General features: G+C 39.1%; 1 protein-coding gene across 1 annotated transcript in view; it reads right to left on the bottom strand.

Annotated features, from left to right (window-relative positions):
- Positions 1–1213: 1213 nt before the first annotated feature.
- EPHX4 (epoxide hydrolase 4) overlaps positions 1214–17750 on the bottom strand; it is a gene marked incomplete at its 5' end in the record, with an annotated part of 17934 nt that continues 1397 nt past the window's right edge. The window contains 6 exons of the mRNA XM_014938960.1: positions 1214–2137; positions 6139–6287; positions 7215–7318; positions 9292–9420; positions 11443–11600; positions 15101–15186. Coding sequence (XP_014794446.1) covers positions 1903–2137; positions 6139–6287; positions 7215–7318; positions 9292–9420; positions 11443–11600; positions 15101–15186 — 861 coding nt within the window. The remainder of the gene's footprint in view (positions 2138–6138; positions 6288–7214; positions 7319–9291; positions 9421–11442; positions 11601–15100; positions 15187–17750) is intronic.

Raw genomic sequence — 17750 nt, 5'->3', positions numbered from 1 at the left:
GGGCGCGCGCCCCCTGCCGGCCGCGCGCCGCCCCGGCCCAGCCCCGGTGCCGCCGCCCCGGCCCCTGGCGAAGGCCCGTCGGTCGCTGCCTCTCCTCCCGAAAAGGCCCCGGCCTTCGACTGCCGCCCGTTACGCGCCCACCGGCTGCGCTGCGCACAGGGAGCAGCAGGAGCCGGAGCTCCGGTGGGCAACTCCGTGTGGGCCGGTGGCAGCAGGCCCCTGGCAGCAGGTGCTCCTGAGGTAACGCCGTACTCCCCAGCAGCGTCTTTCCCGCCCAGAAGCTGAAGTGCTGCGAAGATGACAGAAGTCACCTTACAACACCCTTCTGAGACAGGGAAGAGCCTTTCCGACCTTATAGTCTAAGTAAAACATGCATGTAACCATTTTGGTTGATAAATGCTAAAAATATTCAGGGGACAAACACCCTTGGAAGGCGGGTACCCGCCATGGATGACAGAAAAGGCAATTATCAATGCCATTATCTCAGTTCTGAGGGGACAACTCAGTTTGTGCCCTGCAGGCACGGAAGCAGAGTGCCAGCCACGAGCTCATTCCCCTTCCTGCCCCCCGGATCCTCCTCCTCTGAGGATTGCCTGGAGTGAGATGCCAGCTGGGGCTGGGGCTGCACCAAGCACCTGTGTGCCAGAGCGCGTGGCTCGAAAGGGAGGACACACACGGGAGCGTGGGACTTGTGGGGACCCCCCAGTAACTGTCAGCTGTCTTCTGCTCTTGGTGTGGACAGTTGGTTTGGGCCCACCTGGCTGCGATGCCTCCTCTGATGGTCCTTGCTGACCCGTTCCTGTTCCCCGGGCACGGCGCTGGCTCTGCGGGTGGAGAGGGAGCCTTGGAAAGGGAGCAGGCAGGTGACTCACCTCTTCTGGGGACTTGTGTTTCGTGCTGCTTTATTCTTTGTCGTCAGCATCCACTTTTCTTCTCCCCTGCCATCACACTGCAAGTTAATTCTACCCTCTGTTTCCATAATCACTGTCTCTCTTCCTCCTATAAACACAGGAACTTGGCAGCAGTTTTTGGAGACAAGAACAGTAGTTGCTAACATAGGAAGGATAATGCCAACAATGAGGCATTATTTCCAAGAAACCACAACAATCGTGGTTTGCATGAGGAGGGCCGCACAGTGGACAGATGCTTCAGATTCAAACCCAATTCTTAGCTTCAGTCACAACTCTCCCCATAGGAAGTCAGATGAAGGGAGTAGCGTAAGTTGCATTTTATTAGACAGAGGTGGATTTGATACATGTTTTATCTTAATTTTCCATTCTTCTTGTTCAGACATGTTGAGTGTACAGGTTTCCCATTTTTTAGTCAAGAAAGAAAAACACATCGCACAAAGCAGCTGCATTCAACAATACAACAAGATCATTATTCACTTGAAGACTAGAAATGTGCCCAGAAAATTTTCAATCATTCAGTGTGCTAAAATATAGATAATAAAAAGAGTTAGTTACTGTATAATGGTAAAATACATTAAAAAAATTCAGGTCAATCTAGAATGAAAACTCATGACTTCCTTCAGTATGGCACCACTCTGTTTCATTATAAATTTGTAAAAGGCACCACACATTAAAACTGTAAAGCAAGGGAGAAAACAAAATCAAGCAACTTTCCATGATTTTCTTTCTGTACAAATACATATATATCTTAAGGCAGGTGTTTTTATGTGCAAATACAAGTATACAGGTAAAACCAATGTTGGTATCACATATTCTCATACTCACTTCTTCTTTTAGCAGTAACATTGGTGCCCAAATGTACAGTACACTGAAAACACTTTTCTCTAACAGAGCTCAAAATAGAAGGCAGGCTGGAAATATGGCCCTGATAACAATTAGTTTTTAAATCTGAAGAGCTTTTATGTAGACCCCTTAAAACATGTACAAACAGTCACTCTCTTTTTCTTGTTGTCTCCTCCTTTAGAAAGGTCCATATCAACTTGTTCACTATGTCAGGTTGATCCTGCTGGAGCCAATGACTGGCTTCAGACAAAATAGTTAATCTGAAATGATTTTTGACATAAATCCGTGTAATTTCTGCCATCTCAACTTCCATAAATGCATCTCTTTCTCCCCATAACAGCAGGGTTGGCATGATGACTTCGTGGTGCTGCAGAGGTAGGCAGCTTTAAAAATAAAACACACTTAGTTAGGTCCCTTTTTACAAAAAATGCTTTGAATGATATTTAGACTGCAGTGTTCAAGGCATCAAGCTACCCAAGTAGCCAAAATGCTTTACCAAAACATTGGTTGTCTAGGAAACGGCAGGCTGCTGCTTTTGGACACTGTGGAAGATACCAGTTAGAGCGTTTCAGACCTACTCAAAATTAAGTATCACGTAGTACAGCTGGAAAAAAAAAATCTGTAGAAAAAGATATTTTATAGAACATTAATGTCTGAATTGCTGAAGTCAGTTACATTCACTCATCTATGAAATTCATGCTAACATCCAAAATGCATCAGAGTTCCCTCTACAAAGAGCTACAGTATGTTTTTGAAGGCCTTGGGCTTACATACCTACATCTGTATGCCATGAAAGAAAATTGTTCCTTAAAAATTTGCTTTTCATGGAGTCATAATCTCTTTAAAACTGCAACATCACAACCCAGAGCTTTGGCAGACTGGAAAACGTTTAAAGATAAATACATTACAAGACATTTTATTGATACTTTGAAGAAAAGCCCTTAGAAAGTAAAATGTTAATAAAAATTATACTAGCACAATGACCTATTTTAATTTTCAGTAAAAAATTATTATTTTTTCTTAATACAATTATTTAAAATGGAATATTTTATAAATATTTCCTTCCATTGAAGTTAGATATTAGGAAAGATACAGGTAGCTAGAAATTAAAGACTATTTTAACATAAATCGTATTAACCCACCAGAATTTATTCCAGCTCATCTATTTCAGAGATGCTGAAAAAATTATCTGATTTATGCTCGAATTGCTTACTCTTAGCCATGTATTGTAAGAGACTAGCTGTGGCAATTCAAAACAGATTCCATCTGATTAGATACTAATCTTTTATTATGCTAATGATCAAACATGATTATTTTAAACCAGTAATGTACAAAGAAGATTTTCTGAACAAACTTTTATGACAAACTTAAGTGCTACATTTAAACTTAAGAGTTAGTGAAGAGACTATGCTCTGTAAGAAGGGAAAGACAAAGAAGATGGCATGCATTAGTTTAAGATAAGACAAAGAAATGGAGACTTTGAAGACATTCCTCCTTTCTACTTATACATAATATCAAGAAATGTTAATAAAAGGTGACTTTAAATAATAATTTAATTTCATTTGAATTGATGAATTAGGAAAATTCTTAAAATGGCTTTTCTAGGAGTGGATTTTAAATCTCATTTTTCAAACAGATTGACCTAGCCCACTGAACCGTTGCTTATTCATAGTATCAGTTTTAAAAATTGGTAATCTGGTGATCTGATTCAGTGCATTTAGACTAATCTCTTTACATTCTAAATCCAGTATCCTGGATCTCTTCACTATTTATATGTGTATTTTTTCACTACTGTAGGGTTTACTATTATTGTTTTGTGGCTCAGTGCCATACAAGATTTGTAGCCTCACTTAGGAAAACTCTACTGGGCTTTTTATGCACACTGCATAGATAAACAACCTGTCATTTTTCATTGCCTATGAGCTACACTCTATTTCTTTTCAATTTGGAATATTGAACATTATATTGTGCCTGAAGTTTCTAGAAATCTCCTTTAACAAGGACTAAGATGCAGATTTCACATTTAGAAAGGGAAGTTCCACTCATGATGTTTAAGTCTTTGAAAAACAGACTCAAACCTTTTACAGCACTGTTAGCTGACCAGCAGTTTTTCTGTAAAGAAATACTGAAGTACTTCTCAACTGCTATAAGAGAAGCAATCCCATTTTCTAAAAAACAACATATCAACAGAAATTCAAGCTTCAACTGCTTATCTATCTCTCTTAACCAAGCATGATACAAAAAGCTTTATGACTTTTATTCCAAAAGTGTTTGTATCTATAGTGAAAGGAATGACTGCTGTGCAATTTATGTAAGGATGTGTTGGTGATGGATGAAGGAACTGATTTCAATCGTCTCTTTGGAAATAACTTTCCAGAAAAATTAAACTATGAAGAATGAAACTCCAGGTGGATAGTAATGAGATGGAACACCTTTAACATGTAGGTCGCCAGTGGCAGCCCACTGGGAGTTACGGTGAATACAAGTCATTAGCATCTAAGTGCTGCTCAATGGCTTATACAAGAGGATGTGAAAATTTCAATCCAGTTTTAATATTTAATGATTCGCAACCCATAAGGTGTGACCATCAGAATTGGTGGCACGAACTGAATGAGCTGAAGACCAATCTTTTTCTTTTAGTCCAAAGCCTGCTGCATTGTGGCTGACAGCACTTACATTCTCTGAATTTAGTACAGGTATATGGTAATTAGAAAAATAAAGCAAACAGTGCATGAACGTACACACACACAGAGAATAATTAATAGCTGTGAAGATATTTTCTGATTAATAACTGATATTAGACGTTTTTTGAGTCTGAAAAGGCCTGACAAAATAGTTTAAACATAGGCAACTCTTACATGTGTCTCATCTGAATCCCATAGCAATTCAGCTATCACAGATATTTCACTGTTATTGTCAGAGAAGCATCTGGTTAATGTGCACACTCACTGATGCGAGGTGCAGATGTAACAAACAAGGCTAAGGGCTCTTGTGCCTCTCCAGTTCCTCATTAGCCCTACCCTGGGGGCTCCTGCAGTGCAGTTGCAGGGCCAGGGAGCTGCCGTGCAGCCACACGGCTCCCCATCGCCCCTGGACATCCCAGCTGATGTCACCACCACTCTCTGCATAGCTTTAAATAAGTATACTGTTACCAGCACAACCATCTTATTTATTTCCCATTAGTGTCTCTGTTTGGTGTTATCTTGTTTAGAAGAAAAGGTATCAGCTCTCTACTTTCTCATTCCAGTTTTGTCTCTTAGCCTGCACAGACAGCACCTGGCTCAGATTCCCATTTTCCTCCCAGTGTTTCCTTGCTGACTGCTCTCCTGACAGCGGCGGCATGGAAGGCACAGAAAGAGCAGTAAAGATGGCACAGAATTTGGACCAGGGAAAACGAAAAATTAATCTGCTTCAAAAATCAACTGTCTGAGTTTAGGGAAGGAAAAGAGTTGTAATTTTTAAAGAATATTGGGAAGCTGGTCTTGTGTTAGAGAAGCATGTAGGTCATTTAGCACTGCTGAAGGCTGGAGGCAGTAAAGGAAAAAAGAGTTCAGCCCCACTCTTGTTGGTATAGTCGTTCAAGTTAGGGCTACAAGTCCTAAGTAGAGTATATGCAGAGTTAAAGACCTTCTGGCTCTGTTATGTTTTTGGTAGATAAAAAGGGGGGGGGGGAGGTCAGTCCCTAAGGCCAAGCCAACTCCTAGGAAAGTTAAAACTGCTAGAAAACTGCTGAAGAAAATAAAATAAATATTAAGCTTGCAATAATATTTCCTATCATGATACTATGTCTCAGTTTCAGTCTATGCACACTCCCTGCTATACGTGCTTACTGCTCCCAGCGAGTCTGCTGAGATCAATGCAGGAACAAAAAACCAAAGACAGGGTTAGTTTTAGGCTTAGTTACAAAAAACCCCTACCTCACTTTTTTTTTAAAAAAAAAAAACAGCCCAAACAATAAAATTAAAGTCAGACATGGTTCTGTAAAGTTACAAGTGAGGGCAACTTACTTAGATGCCATATTATCTAGCAGTATTATCTAAGAATAAGCTCTTCATAGAGCTTCTTATTCAATAATATGAACTGCAATACAAACAGTTAATTGATGTTAATTTTGTAAGTATTATTTAGAAATGGAATTTTGTGATTCCCACGGGTTCTGTGAATGAGGAATCGTCTTTGCTTTATTAGATTTTGAAACAAAAAAGTTTCCGAAGTCTGCACTCTGGTTGTGTCACTGCTTTGTGTGGATCTCTCATACATCACAGTGCTTCACACTGAATCCATTTGTCACCTGTTGGGACTTTAGCGGCAGCAGATGCAATAACATTTTTGATCTCCAGGGGTCTCTAGAATATTTTACCTTGTTTTAGAGTGTTACACCCACCTGAAAATGCTTCTGTAATGGTTAATGGGTCCAGTTAATGCTCCAGGTTGTGAAAAGACATAAAGATAAGCTTCAATATCCTCTGCTGTTAATCTGCAGCCTTTCCTTCCAATTCCAGTGGCCTGGCTGGTAAATAAACTTTTCAGAACCTACAAAAGAATAAAAAGCCACCAGATCAGATAGCTAGAAAATGTGATTTCTTTCCTTCAAGAGGACACACCTTTCTAAAATCTATTTATACATTGTTTTGAGTATAATGAATGGTTTAAATGCTTTTTTAGAGAGTTATGTGTAAAGCACATGGTAAACATTCCTGCTGTAACTTCAGAATAATTAACTACACGCAAATACCAGTATTACCAAGTTACTCAGTTCTGCACCCTGACCTGCCACCTGCGAAAGCAAAGGCAAGTGCAGGCACATATTTTTCTTTGGGATAGACCCCAGCAGCTGACAGGGAGGGAAAGAGAATGATCCAGGACCTCCCCAGCTTGCTGTGCCCCGTCCGCGTGCGGCTCTGGGAGCTCAGCACTGGGCTGTATGTATGTAGGAGGATGCATGCCTGCAGCTGCTTTTTCCCTTTCTACATGCTTGTACTTATTTTTTAAGGTTATACAAGGTGTTGGCCTTGTTGGTTCCTTAGGCAGAATTAACCACCTGGCTGAATTTGATGCCCAGTCTCCCTGGCCGCCTACCCCAGAGCAGGCTCTGAGGGGTCAGAGGATGCCCCACTGCACACAGCAGCTTCAGACAAGTCAAGAGGAGTTCCCCAGGCACCAAATGTGTCCCACTGGCATGGGCACCAGCAGGCTGTCTAGGTGGAGTAAAGCACTGTAGTGCTGGAGGTTAAAGTATGTACCTGAATGCCTCCCAGAAGTGCAAAAGCAAGAGTTAATCTCAGAGACTCTATGTACTTACATCCTACTTTATAAAAATATATAAAGCTTAAGAAGAAAAACCAGAAAGCTCCGTATTTTTTCCAGTAATTATAACTACATCAGAAGGGATCAACGTAGGTGGCAATTCTTCCATCACTCACAGTTAAATATATAAACAAGAGCACTCATTTTGCTCACCTTGAAATCATTTACTGTAAACATGAATTCAGGAAACCATGGCATTTGGAAAAAGAAGTAGTAACCAGATTTAATCAATTGTGATGGATGTCGTAGAATGTATTCTGAAACAAAAATGCCCATGAATTAAAAATGAAAACTGATGACTCAAACAAAATTACTGTTAATATTACTATTTTTTAAACTTAAAGGAATGTTTCAAAAATATTTCGTTAGAGCATGCTATGTGACAAAAGATGATTATTGTTTCAGGAGTAGGTATATGATGTGGTCATTAAAACATACTTCTTTTATATGTGTTAATAGAAACAGCCAGTAAACCAGAAGCCTGCCAGCTATGTTATATATGAGCATATATAACAAAAGAAAATTATATAGCCAAATTTACTTTTTTTTTTTTTTTTTAAATTTGTAATTTTGTGTCTCCAATGAGTTGCAAGAGCCAACACTGATATTCAAATATCAAACTTCCTCTAAGCAACCACAGAATGTGTGCAGGTATGAGGAAGTCCAGAACTTATCCTTTACAGATGCAAATTCAGGAAGGCAAAATTGCACTCCAAACATAGCTTTTTTTTTTTTTTTTTAAATTTGTAATTTTGTGTCTCCAATGAGTTGCAAGAGCCAACACTGATATTCAAATATCAAACTTCCTCTAAGCAACCACAGAATGTGTGCAGGTATGAGGAAGTCCAGAACTTATCCTTTACAGATGCAAATTCAGGAAGGCAAAATTGCACTCCAAACATAGGAGATAATCTTGGAAATACTAATTCTGGCAGTGAATAAAAATGGGTTTTAAAACAAAGTAAACTGAAGTGTCAGCTATCTTCTAACGTTTCATATCTTACGCATTCTTAAATTGCATCACCCATTATATTTTTCTTTGATGGACCATCATCAGCACTGGTCACTTTACTTCTCTGCATGATTTATTAACTGTGTATTTTCATTTAATCCACAGTAGAAAAAAATTGATCCAGGGAGACTTTATAAAGCTAGAGAACAGATTTTGTATTTTAACAAATATGCAAACTAATACCAAGAAACACTATAATAAAATGTATTTGTCTTCTATACAGCCTGGTTCCTGCCCTCAGTGAAAATACTGCAAAAAGCTTCTGCTTGCTCAGGTGGTGGTGAACAGACCTTTCCTTGGGTAAGTGAGGCTTAACTACTTGGCAAAATGTTCTTTAATTTCTTAGAAAGGTGCCCAAGAACACTGTGAGAACAACATGTGTATATGATTCTGATTCCACAGTGCTGTGAAGTCAGATTTACATTCAACTGAAATGAAAATTAAAGCTGCACTTAGTATTTTTAACTATTTCTGGGGAAATGGGGTGACCTTTTAAATTGAAATAGGGTAAGGTCAGCAATTGAAGAAATTAAAATTAGTGAGATATTGCTTTCATTTTAGTTACTGAATGTTGATCTAATCCCTATGAAATGTTTTGTAATTCTGGGTAGCAGACAAGCTCAAAGCCTGTCACACAACAAATTTTGCTAGTGTGCCTAAATCCTTGTTTCAGCTCACTGCTACTACATTCCTGAGCCTCTCATTAGTAGCCTGGAAAAGCTGTCTTTTTACAATTAATATTGTACAAGATCATAAAACGTCGCTTGTCACCTACATTAGGATTAAATTCTAATGTCTGATTCACATTTATATGAATGCTGGTTTATGCAGATTTAATAATGCAGTGAGGCCTTAACCCAGGTGTAATGCAAAACACACCCCTGTTCAGGGAATTTTATCCTGCCAAAGTTGTATAAAACAGATTAATGTATATGAAAATTATGTTCGTAGACCTTCAAGGGTTAAGAAAAACATCAGTAAGTCTGGTTGCAAGCACTCCCACATCCTACAATAAATTATTTCCAAAAATCAAATACTTGATACCTTACTTCTTCGTAAAATACAGTCCAGATTGTGAGAGGCACTGAGTACGGGCAACTTATCTACTGAACATCAAAACAGGCAAGTAGTTGGTTGTTCTTTAACAACCTCAAAGCAAACACAATCTTAATGAAAATGCAGATACTCTGGATTAACAAAAACTAGTATAAAACTCACCTGTAAACACAGAAGGATGAGGGAAATTAACCACAATCAGCTTAGTCACCATTTCAGGGTAACAGATAGCCACTAACCAGGCAATCATTCCTCCCCAGTCATGGCCAATCAACACACACTTGTTGTATCCTACCACATAAACACAGATATGTGCTTTTATTTCAGTGGAATTCGTGTCCATGCAAATTATCACATACAATAAAATCATTATTGGGCAAACAGGTGGTCCAGCACATTTATTAATGTAACTATTTAATACTGCAATGCTTCCATTACTAATGGCCAGGAAAAACAGAGCACTATTATAGTTAAAAAATTAACAAATAATTGAAATTGTTTAATTGGACTTCAATTACACTGTGACTATACTACCTTAATGTCAAACTAAAGTCAGTTGGTATCCAAATGGCCACCCTGTACACATCTTGGCCAATATAGGGTCATTCTGGTGCACGTACATTCGTCATGTTTAGAGAGCTTGGAGTTTGAAACTGCAGACAGAAAGACTGAGCAATCTTCTGAGCCTCTCCTGAACAAAACTAATCCTTATTAATTTCTCTGAATGTGGGAGGTTATCTAAGCACTGAACATCATCATTATGCAAGAAGTGGGTGTTGTACTTAATAGCCACATATATATAGCATATATAAACACACATAAATATACACATTTATATCCTTAGTAGGCCTGTAGCTTGTCTCCATATGCTGTTTTGATGGCAATTTTTAAAGTTCTCGGCATTCACATACTTACTCTTCCATCATTAAAAATGGTAATTTAACAGCAGTAAAAGGGGGGAGAAAAATAATGACTGTTTTTGAAAGCCTAACCATTCCGCCTTTAACTACTGCTGGAATACATACTATCGCATCAGATACCATCACCCTCCTCACTGAGGATTGTAATGCTGAGCACATACACTACAAATGAAATGTATAAAAGTCAAACTGTTTAGAATTCTGACATAAATTTGAACACCGTTGTCAAAGCACCTAATAACCCCTCTTGAATAGAAATCTTTCGGAGCACTTTTGATATAATCAAGTTCTCCAAAAGAATTTAACTTGGGATTAGAACAAACAAAGATAACAAATCTCAGAAACACTTTCTCCAAAAATTTTTAAATCCCTATGAAGTTGAATTATGATGAGAGCACTTCTCAAGCATAACCATGGCATTACCATGGAAATTAACACAACCAGCAAAGGTTGCAAAATGTAAATGCAGTGTGGGGACTGCTTGCCCAATCTTTTGACAATATTCAGACATCACAAGCAAAGCAAATCCTAAATTCAAACCTTACAACTGGAATCACTGCTTTACTATTTCTTCATATGAAGTGCAGCAACTTGTTTCACTATCCGTAGAGCATCCAGGGAATTAAAATGTTGCAGAGAATGTTAATCTAATCCCTTGTCTTGCTATTGGGATGGAAGGGAAATACCCTTCACTGGGTATTACAAGAACAGCTACTGAACTGAAAGGGCAAATCTTGCAGACTCTCTTCAGCTCCAGACCATTACACTGTGTATTTGCCACAGGGAGTGATGTGTCCCTTGTTCTTCTCCCTTCTGTTCTTCTCACTGTTGTATAAGACTGAGTGATTCAGCTCTTGAGAACTGACTACTGTGCAGGAGTAGTATTTTGGGATTTTTTAATACAGCAGATGTACTGTCACCATCTTCATAAAGCCCACAATATTTATTCCAACTTGTTTGTGCAAGAAAAATGTCACCTGGCTTAAATTCTTTGCTCTGTAAGTGCTATTAGACTCTAATTCAGAGCATTATCCACTAAGCGCACTGGTTAGGAGTAAATGAAGACCTTCTTAGGGAAAAAGCCCATAAGTCTGCACTGCTGGATTTCACAGCACACTGGGAAGATTTTCTTTTTAAACTCATGATGAAAAATCATCTTTACATATTGTTTATACTGGCATACACATCATAATTAGAAAACAAACCTTTTTCATTTATAATAGTCCATAAATATGAGTATCCTTAGATTTATATCTGTACATATCTGTAATGTGTATATATTAAAGAGACTGCAGTTTAAAAAAAACCATACATCAATCCTAGATCTTTATGGGTTTTTTCCCAGAAAATTAAGTAATCTATGAGTTGAGTAGTTTGTCTTTTACTAACGCACCTAGAGATTCCAAAATATCCTTTATATCTGTTATCAGGCAATCTAACTTGTAATTTTCTTTGTGAGAAGGAGCATCTGTTTCTCCATAACCTCTCAAATCCAGGGCCACCACTCGATATTCACTTTTAAATTCCCGCAATTGATGGCGCCAAGAATACCTAACAAAGGGGAAAAAAAAAGTTGGAGTTATAAGGTCAATCAGTACGATACCAAAATGCACTCAATGCTTTTGCTCCCAAATAGCTGAGGGTAAATTGGCATGGCTTTGTTTGCAATGAGATTCTTTATTTCTTTCTGTGGTACGTAGATGGTCCTTTGTGGCTATATAGTAGTTGTGTGCTCCCTTCTTGAATTCCCCAGTAAGGAAGTGCAGTGGCCAGAAAGGGGGCATGGCCAGAGCCTGGGTGTTTCAACAGTTCCTGGAGCCTGGCATGGTCCCTTTGCTGCAAAGGAAGCAGGCATAAACCAGAGGACACAGAGTACTATTCTGTTTTATCCTTGGAGCTGTAGTATCATCAAAAAAGTAAGGTCTGAAAAGCTTTCTCTTCTCTCTGGCTTGCTCACACACACATTTTGATGAAGTAGGGAAAAACGCCTCAAGGCATGCTTTGGCGAGGGTTTTTTTTCTTTTCAGAAAATAAATGTCAGATAATTAATACACTAAATAAACCAAAGAAAGAAATGCAATGAATAGCAAATGAACTTGGTGAAGTTTATATGATTTATATTATATACACTCTCATCTGTGTCTCTATACTACCAGAATTGCTCCAGAACAATCTCTCAATGTGTTGGTACTACACAAAGTATTTCATTGCCTGTGTTTCTATGGAAAAGAGTGATATCATTGCATACATGAAAAGACACACATGCAAAATTAAGAACTCAGGCAAAGGCATTGGGTTTTTCCTCACTCTGTAAAAGCATGTAGTGACTAGATGTGTGCTAGGAAGCAAAAATAAAAAGAAAATGGTGGGTCTCATACTGCAAGAACTACCTGTTATTGAAATCAAATAAATTTCAGAACAGCCAGTACCAAGACAGATATGAACTTATCTTATGCTGTAACAGAAACATGTATGAAAAACATGATCCTTCTAGACATATATAATAATGGCTGCACTCCTCTGTGATAGGATCTAGCATTTACCTCTGCTCGTTTCAACAATCTCAGATAAATTATATATAACATATTATCATTTGTGGACGTAAGAGCAATGTACAGAATTCTGCCTTAATTCAAACAATGCCTATATCAGACGATTGGTCTTCCACTTCAGCTTTGCCTATTAGGGATTTTGAACTTAATTACTTAATATTACAGTAATGCTCATTAATTATAGACATTTGTATTAATGTAAACAGAACAGAAAAAAAAGACAGAAAAACCAGAAAGTCAGAACTTTTTCATTTTGGTGCCATATAATGCAAACACAAGATTTAGCTGAGATCTCCGGGAATGCAATTTTTAAAGGCATTATACAATGACTTGGAAGCTGAATTTGCCATGGTAACTGTTGTAGCTATCCTATATACTTCAGTAAGAAGAAACGACGAGGCCCATAAATAAATAAATAAACTATTTTCATTTTCAGAAAATGTCTACTTGCTATCCTCATCCTCTGTTTTCACACCAGCCCATCAATCACCAACTGTCTGACCTACCAAAAGGATATGTTTTATATTCAAAGAAATCCTTTTGCCACATATGAAATGTAACTATTGCACAACTGCTTTGCAAGCAGAATTTGGAAACATTGGTGAATACTTTCATTTTCATAAGGTTGAATAATGGAAACTATTTTGTCACTTTCTGATCACATTATTTCTGAAAGGCAGCTTGTACAAAATTTAGCAGCTCACACACAAGTTTTCCAGGTACCCAGTTGTCTCAACACATGCCCTATTTAAAATATTTTATTATTGCCTTTCCACAACATTGACAGTAATTTTCAAGTTCATATGCATCTAAAGCACTTAATGGCTCTGGTGCGTTATATTCTTAAGTGATCTTTCATCTTCAGACAGTCACAATTACTCGCTAAGGTCAGTATTGTCTGGTTATGATTGTCCTACTTATAACCTTGAGACATTTGAAGGCAGAGGATCTGTTACAATTAAGAATTGTAACTGTGAATCATATCCCTTTTGTTTGTTGGTTGGTTTTTTTTGCTAGCCAAATGATACAAATTTGATGCTGCTTTAAATACCTCTTAAATTGTGATTATCTTATCTTGTGCTCTCAGAACAATATTTTTGGATAAAAAAGTCTTCACTGAATTAACAAACCAACATCAGTATTGATAGCATGACTATTTTATAGACTATTGGCATGTAGTCTTATGTTTAAAAGCAGTTATATATCCTACTGGTGGTCCCAGTGACCCATATAACAGTTTCTCATTCATTCCTTCTGAATGGTCAAATAATACAATATATTAACTGTAATTCACCAGTCTGAACTGCAAAAATAGCTTTCTGCTTTTTGAAAATAATATACCAGATCTCAGTAGAATATGTATATGAAATGCTAAATTTTCCATTACTATTCCCACTGTAGGGGAAATCAGCTGTAGTCTCAGCTGTCTTATTGTGTTAGAATATGCATTATGCAAGGTATGCATACTGTTTGCATAGAATATACATGCCCCCATCTAACTGTCTTTTTAATCAAAGTTTACAGTTTTAGTCCTTTTAGATAGCAATTTATTTTTAGAACAATCTACTTCTTTGAAAATTTATCTTAAAATAAATGTGACTTTCTACCACCATCCTCAAGGCCGTTAGTGTCTACAGGAAATTGCTAAGGGAACAGAACTGACCTCTGTTTTACCTGGGTCAATTTATCATGGTATGACCTGAGTGCAGCTTGAAAGACCACAGTTTCAACACTGGAGCCCCTCGCTCCATATCTGAGTTTAAAAGGGAAAAGGATCGTTTAACTTGCTGAATTACTGGCATTGCCACTTCCACCGTTCCCTTATTGTTTTTTCTGTAAGCCATGCTTCACTAGTTAAACCTGGCAATGACAGCCCGAGCAGTGTGGTTAAAGCGTTAGACACATGACTGCTTTTCACTGTTACAAACAAACATTTAGGATTCAGTTTGATTCATCATTCATCTTATGACAAACTAATAATAGAATCTTTTTCCCTGAGTAGCATTCTGAAATTAGGCTGCACAATAGCCTATAGAACTCATAGTTCTTCTTTCCCTCCCCCAGTTAAAAATTAATGTATAGTATTTTTAATAAATGTAGCAATCCATATTGCCCTTAACATACAATGGATCCTCATTTAACACCCTCTGCTATAATTTGTAAGTTTAGCCATATTAGTACAACTGTTATCCAAACAGGAAATTCATTAAAAATGAGCAGTTCCTCCTCCAAGTTTGAAGAAAAGAGTACATACTTGGGGAAAGATTGATTGACAATGCAAAAAAGATGGTTGGTTTGTGTCAACTTGCAGAAATTTTTTGTGGATGCTGCAGTTAGAAAATATTGCAATAGTGTGTTCCCTACTAAAACTTCATTCCATTACTTAGTACTCATAGATACATAAAATGGATCACACTGGGACTACTTAAGCTGAGAAGGTCACTCTCAGCTATCTTAAGCAGCCCCTTCTATACAAGAAAGGTGTGTAGGGAGTTTTACCAGAATTCTGGAAAGCCATGAAGCAGCAGCATGAGTGGTTTACCCCTTTCTCCGGCAGCCACATAGTGGAATCTTAACCCTGAATCCTAAAAACAAGAGAAAAAGATGTGGGTTTATTGCTGCATAGAACTGCTATACTGGAGTTTGAGAATAAATATGGTTTCAGACAATATTCTAAGAAACAGTGTATTGCCCTTAAAAAAAAAATCCCAAATTGTCAGTTTTTGAAGCTGAAGTCTTCTGTGATTCTAAGCTCAGGTATCTGCTACACCCTGGCAGCGCTGCGTATCCCACCCCAGCTGCCACAGCTTCTTCCAGCGAGGACCACCTTTAATAAAGGCCAGGCTGTGGTGACTTTGTGCCAGTCCAGCCATGAGCACGCTGACCCTTCTGACAGAGCACGCTGACTAGGACACGCAGGTTATTGTCAGAGCCAGCACCTTGCTTTCACACAGACACCAGTCGTGCTTCACAGAAAGGCTTTAAGACACTGTATACTTCAAGCACACTTTCAGTCTTTCAGTCAGTTTATAAGATTACGCAACTACTTAAAACCATCATGTTGCCTTTCGGCACAATAAAGGGCCATGCAGATTCTTAAGACCCAAACCCAATCAAAATTAAGTAACTAGAAAGCAAGTTGGGTTCTGTTTGTTTTTATTGTTCAAGGTTTCAGACTCTCTTCAGAAGAGAAAGCCTTAATGTTATAATCTTCTTTCTGCCCTATCTGGAGTCACTATTTCTGATGCACCTTTTAAGTAAATGGGTCTTATGAGAATTACCAGCAGGCAAGTTAACTCAGTGTTAGCAGCACAGAGGCTGAACACTGAAATACCATCAAAATGAATGGATGTACACAAACTGACACTAACTCAAGGTCAAATCCAGCAGAATTTAAATAAACCGAAATTGTGACGTGGAGTGTTTACTGAATTCTGGCACAGAAGTGGATACAGAAGTTGAGAAAGACTTAGCTCACAAAATACAGCACGCTCTTTAGAAGTCACGTGAAGGAAACTGCAGGAAGAAAGGTTGTAGAGCTCCCAAACAAATGTCAGAGCCAGCACTGTCTCTCCTATTTTAAAGAGGGAAGAAAAGCCCCATGCCTTTGCTGTACATCAAGAGCTTTTATCAGGCCAAGGATCACAAATGCATAGGAAAAGTTTTGCTTGCCAGAGGTGCTTCAAATTCTCTGAGCTACCTTGGCACTGCTAAATCACTAACCAGCTACAAAACCATTCACTTACATCTTGATTCTTGAAAGGACTTTGAAAAGGGAACATCTGGGTTTTTTATACTCACTATACATCTAACAGGGACTTCTTGCTCAGTTCTGCCCCAAAGTACACTGGCATTTCTCCTCTGCCAAAGAAGTAAAAGTCCCTAGAGGTAAAAGTATCTATGTGTTTCCAAGTACTTAATGATCTCTTCCTAGAAAATCTTAGGACCACTGCATCATCTTCACCAATCTCCATATCGCTCTGCCTTTGATCCTTTTATATTTAAAAAAGTGGCAGTTTCTCAGTTTCCTTCCACAGATTCTCTGCTCAATTTAGTGAGGGTAAGCCCTCCTCCATCCCGCTTCTTTCAGTTAGTGTCCTCTAGGTAGTTACCTTCAATGTTTATATTTTAATCTATTTATTGCTTTTAAGGACATTCCATTTACTCATACAAATTCAATCAACATTTGTGCAGCAGCAGTTTAAATGTCACACGCCCCGAACTAAGCCCATCCTCTACCTTTTCACTTGCTCCTTTCTGTCCCTCTTTTTTCTGCCCCCTAACATCGCCATCCTTCCTGAAACATGCTTTTTTCTTTGTTTTCTTGAAATCTGTACCGATCTGTAGGACACGTGCGTTTGGAAGGTAATGCGTTAGTCTGCTGTTACCCAACGGCAGGAGCATTTCATATTTCCTGAAATGAGTGACAGACTGTCACCCTGACAGCAACTCTATTTCCCCCAAAATGCTCTTTCGCTGCTGTTGCACCCCTTATTCCCCAGGCAACCCTGTCATTTACTGCTTGGTGCTACAGGGAAAAAGAATGTGGCATGTGAGTAAAAAAGCACGCACATGCCTCCTAATGATAGAAAAACACCACCAAGCAAATCAGGTGAAACTGGGAGGCTCAATAATTTATATTAGAAACACAAAATCACCTGCACGGATCCCTCAGAACTGAGGTCTGTGTATTCATTTTATTGAAATTAACACTTGCCAAAATTTGCTGCGTGCTCTTTGCTCACCTGTAACTACAAAAGAAACCCAGCCAGTACAGCTTCCTTTAGAGCGTTTGGTGGAGGAGCAAAGCACAGGTAGAGATCTAAGGCAGGTATGAAAATTGCCTGGTGGCTTTAGCCGTACAAGCCTTCAAGGCAGGGCTTAGTCTTTTGACTCCGTCTCCGACCCCGATGCACCCAAGGAGCCCTCGGGCGCAAGCGGACACACCGTAAACACCGGGGCGGGCTCGGCAGAGGGAGGGTGCGGAGCAGCGGGGCACCTACCCGCGGGCGGGCTGCGGGAGACCCGGGGCCGGCCAGCGCCTCTGCCGCCCACCCAGCCCCGCACCCCGCCCGCACGGGCACCGCACCCCCCCGCTAGCCGGGCCTGCGGTCCCTCCCGGCGGAGCGGGCACGGCCCCGCGTCCCGG

The sequence above is a fragment of the Calidris pugnax genome, unplaced genomic scaffold (genome assembly GCF_001431845.1).
Source record: "Calidris pugnax isolate Ruff unplaced genomic scaffold, ASM143184v1 scaffold18, whole genome shotgun sequence".
Classification (NCBI taxonomy): domain Eukaryota; kingdom Metazoa; phylum Chordata; class Aves; order Charadriiformes; family Scolopacidae; genus Calidris; species Calidris pugnax.
Note: the sequence above shows the minus strand (reverse complement) of the source record. Positions and strands in the feature narration are given on the sequence as shown.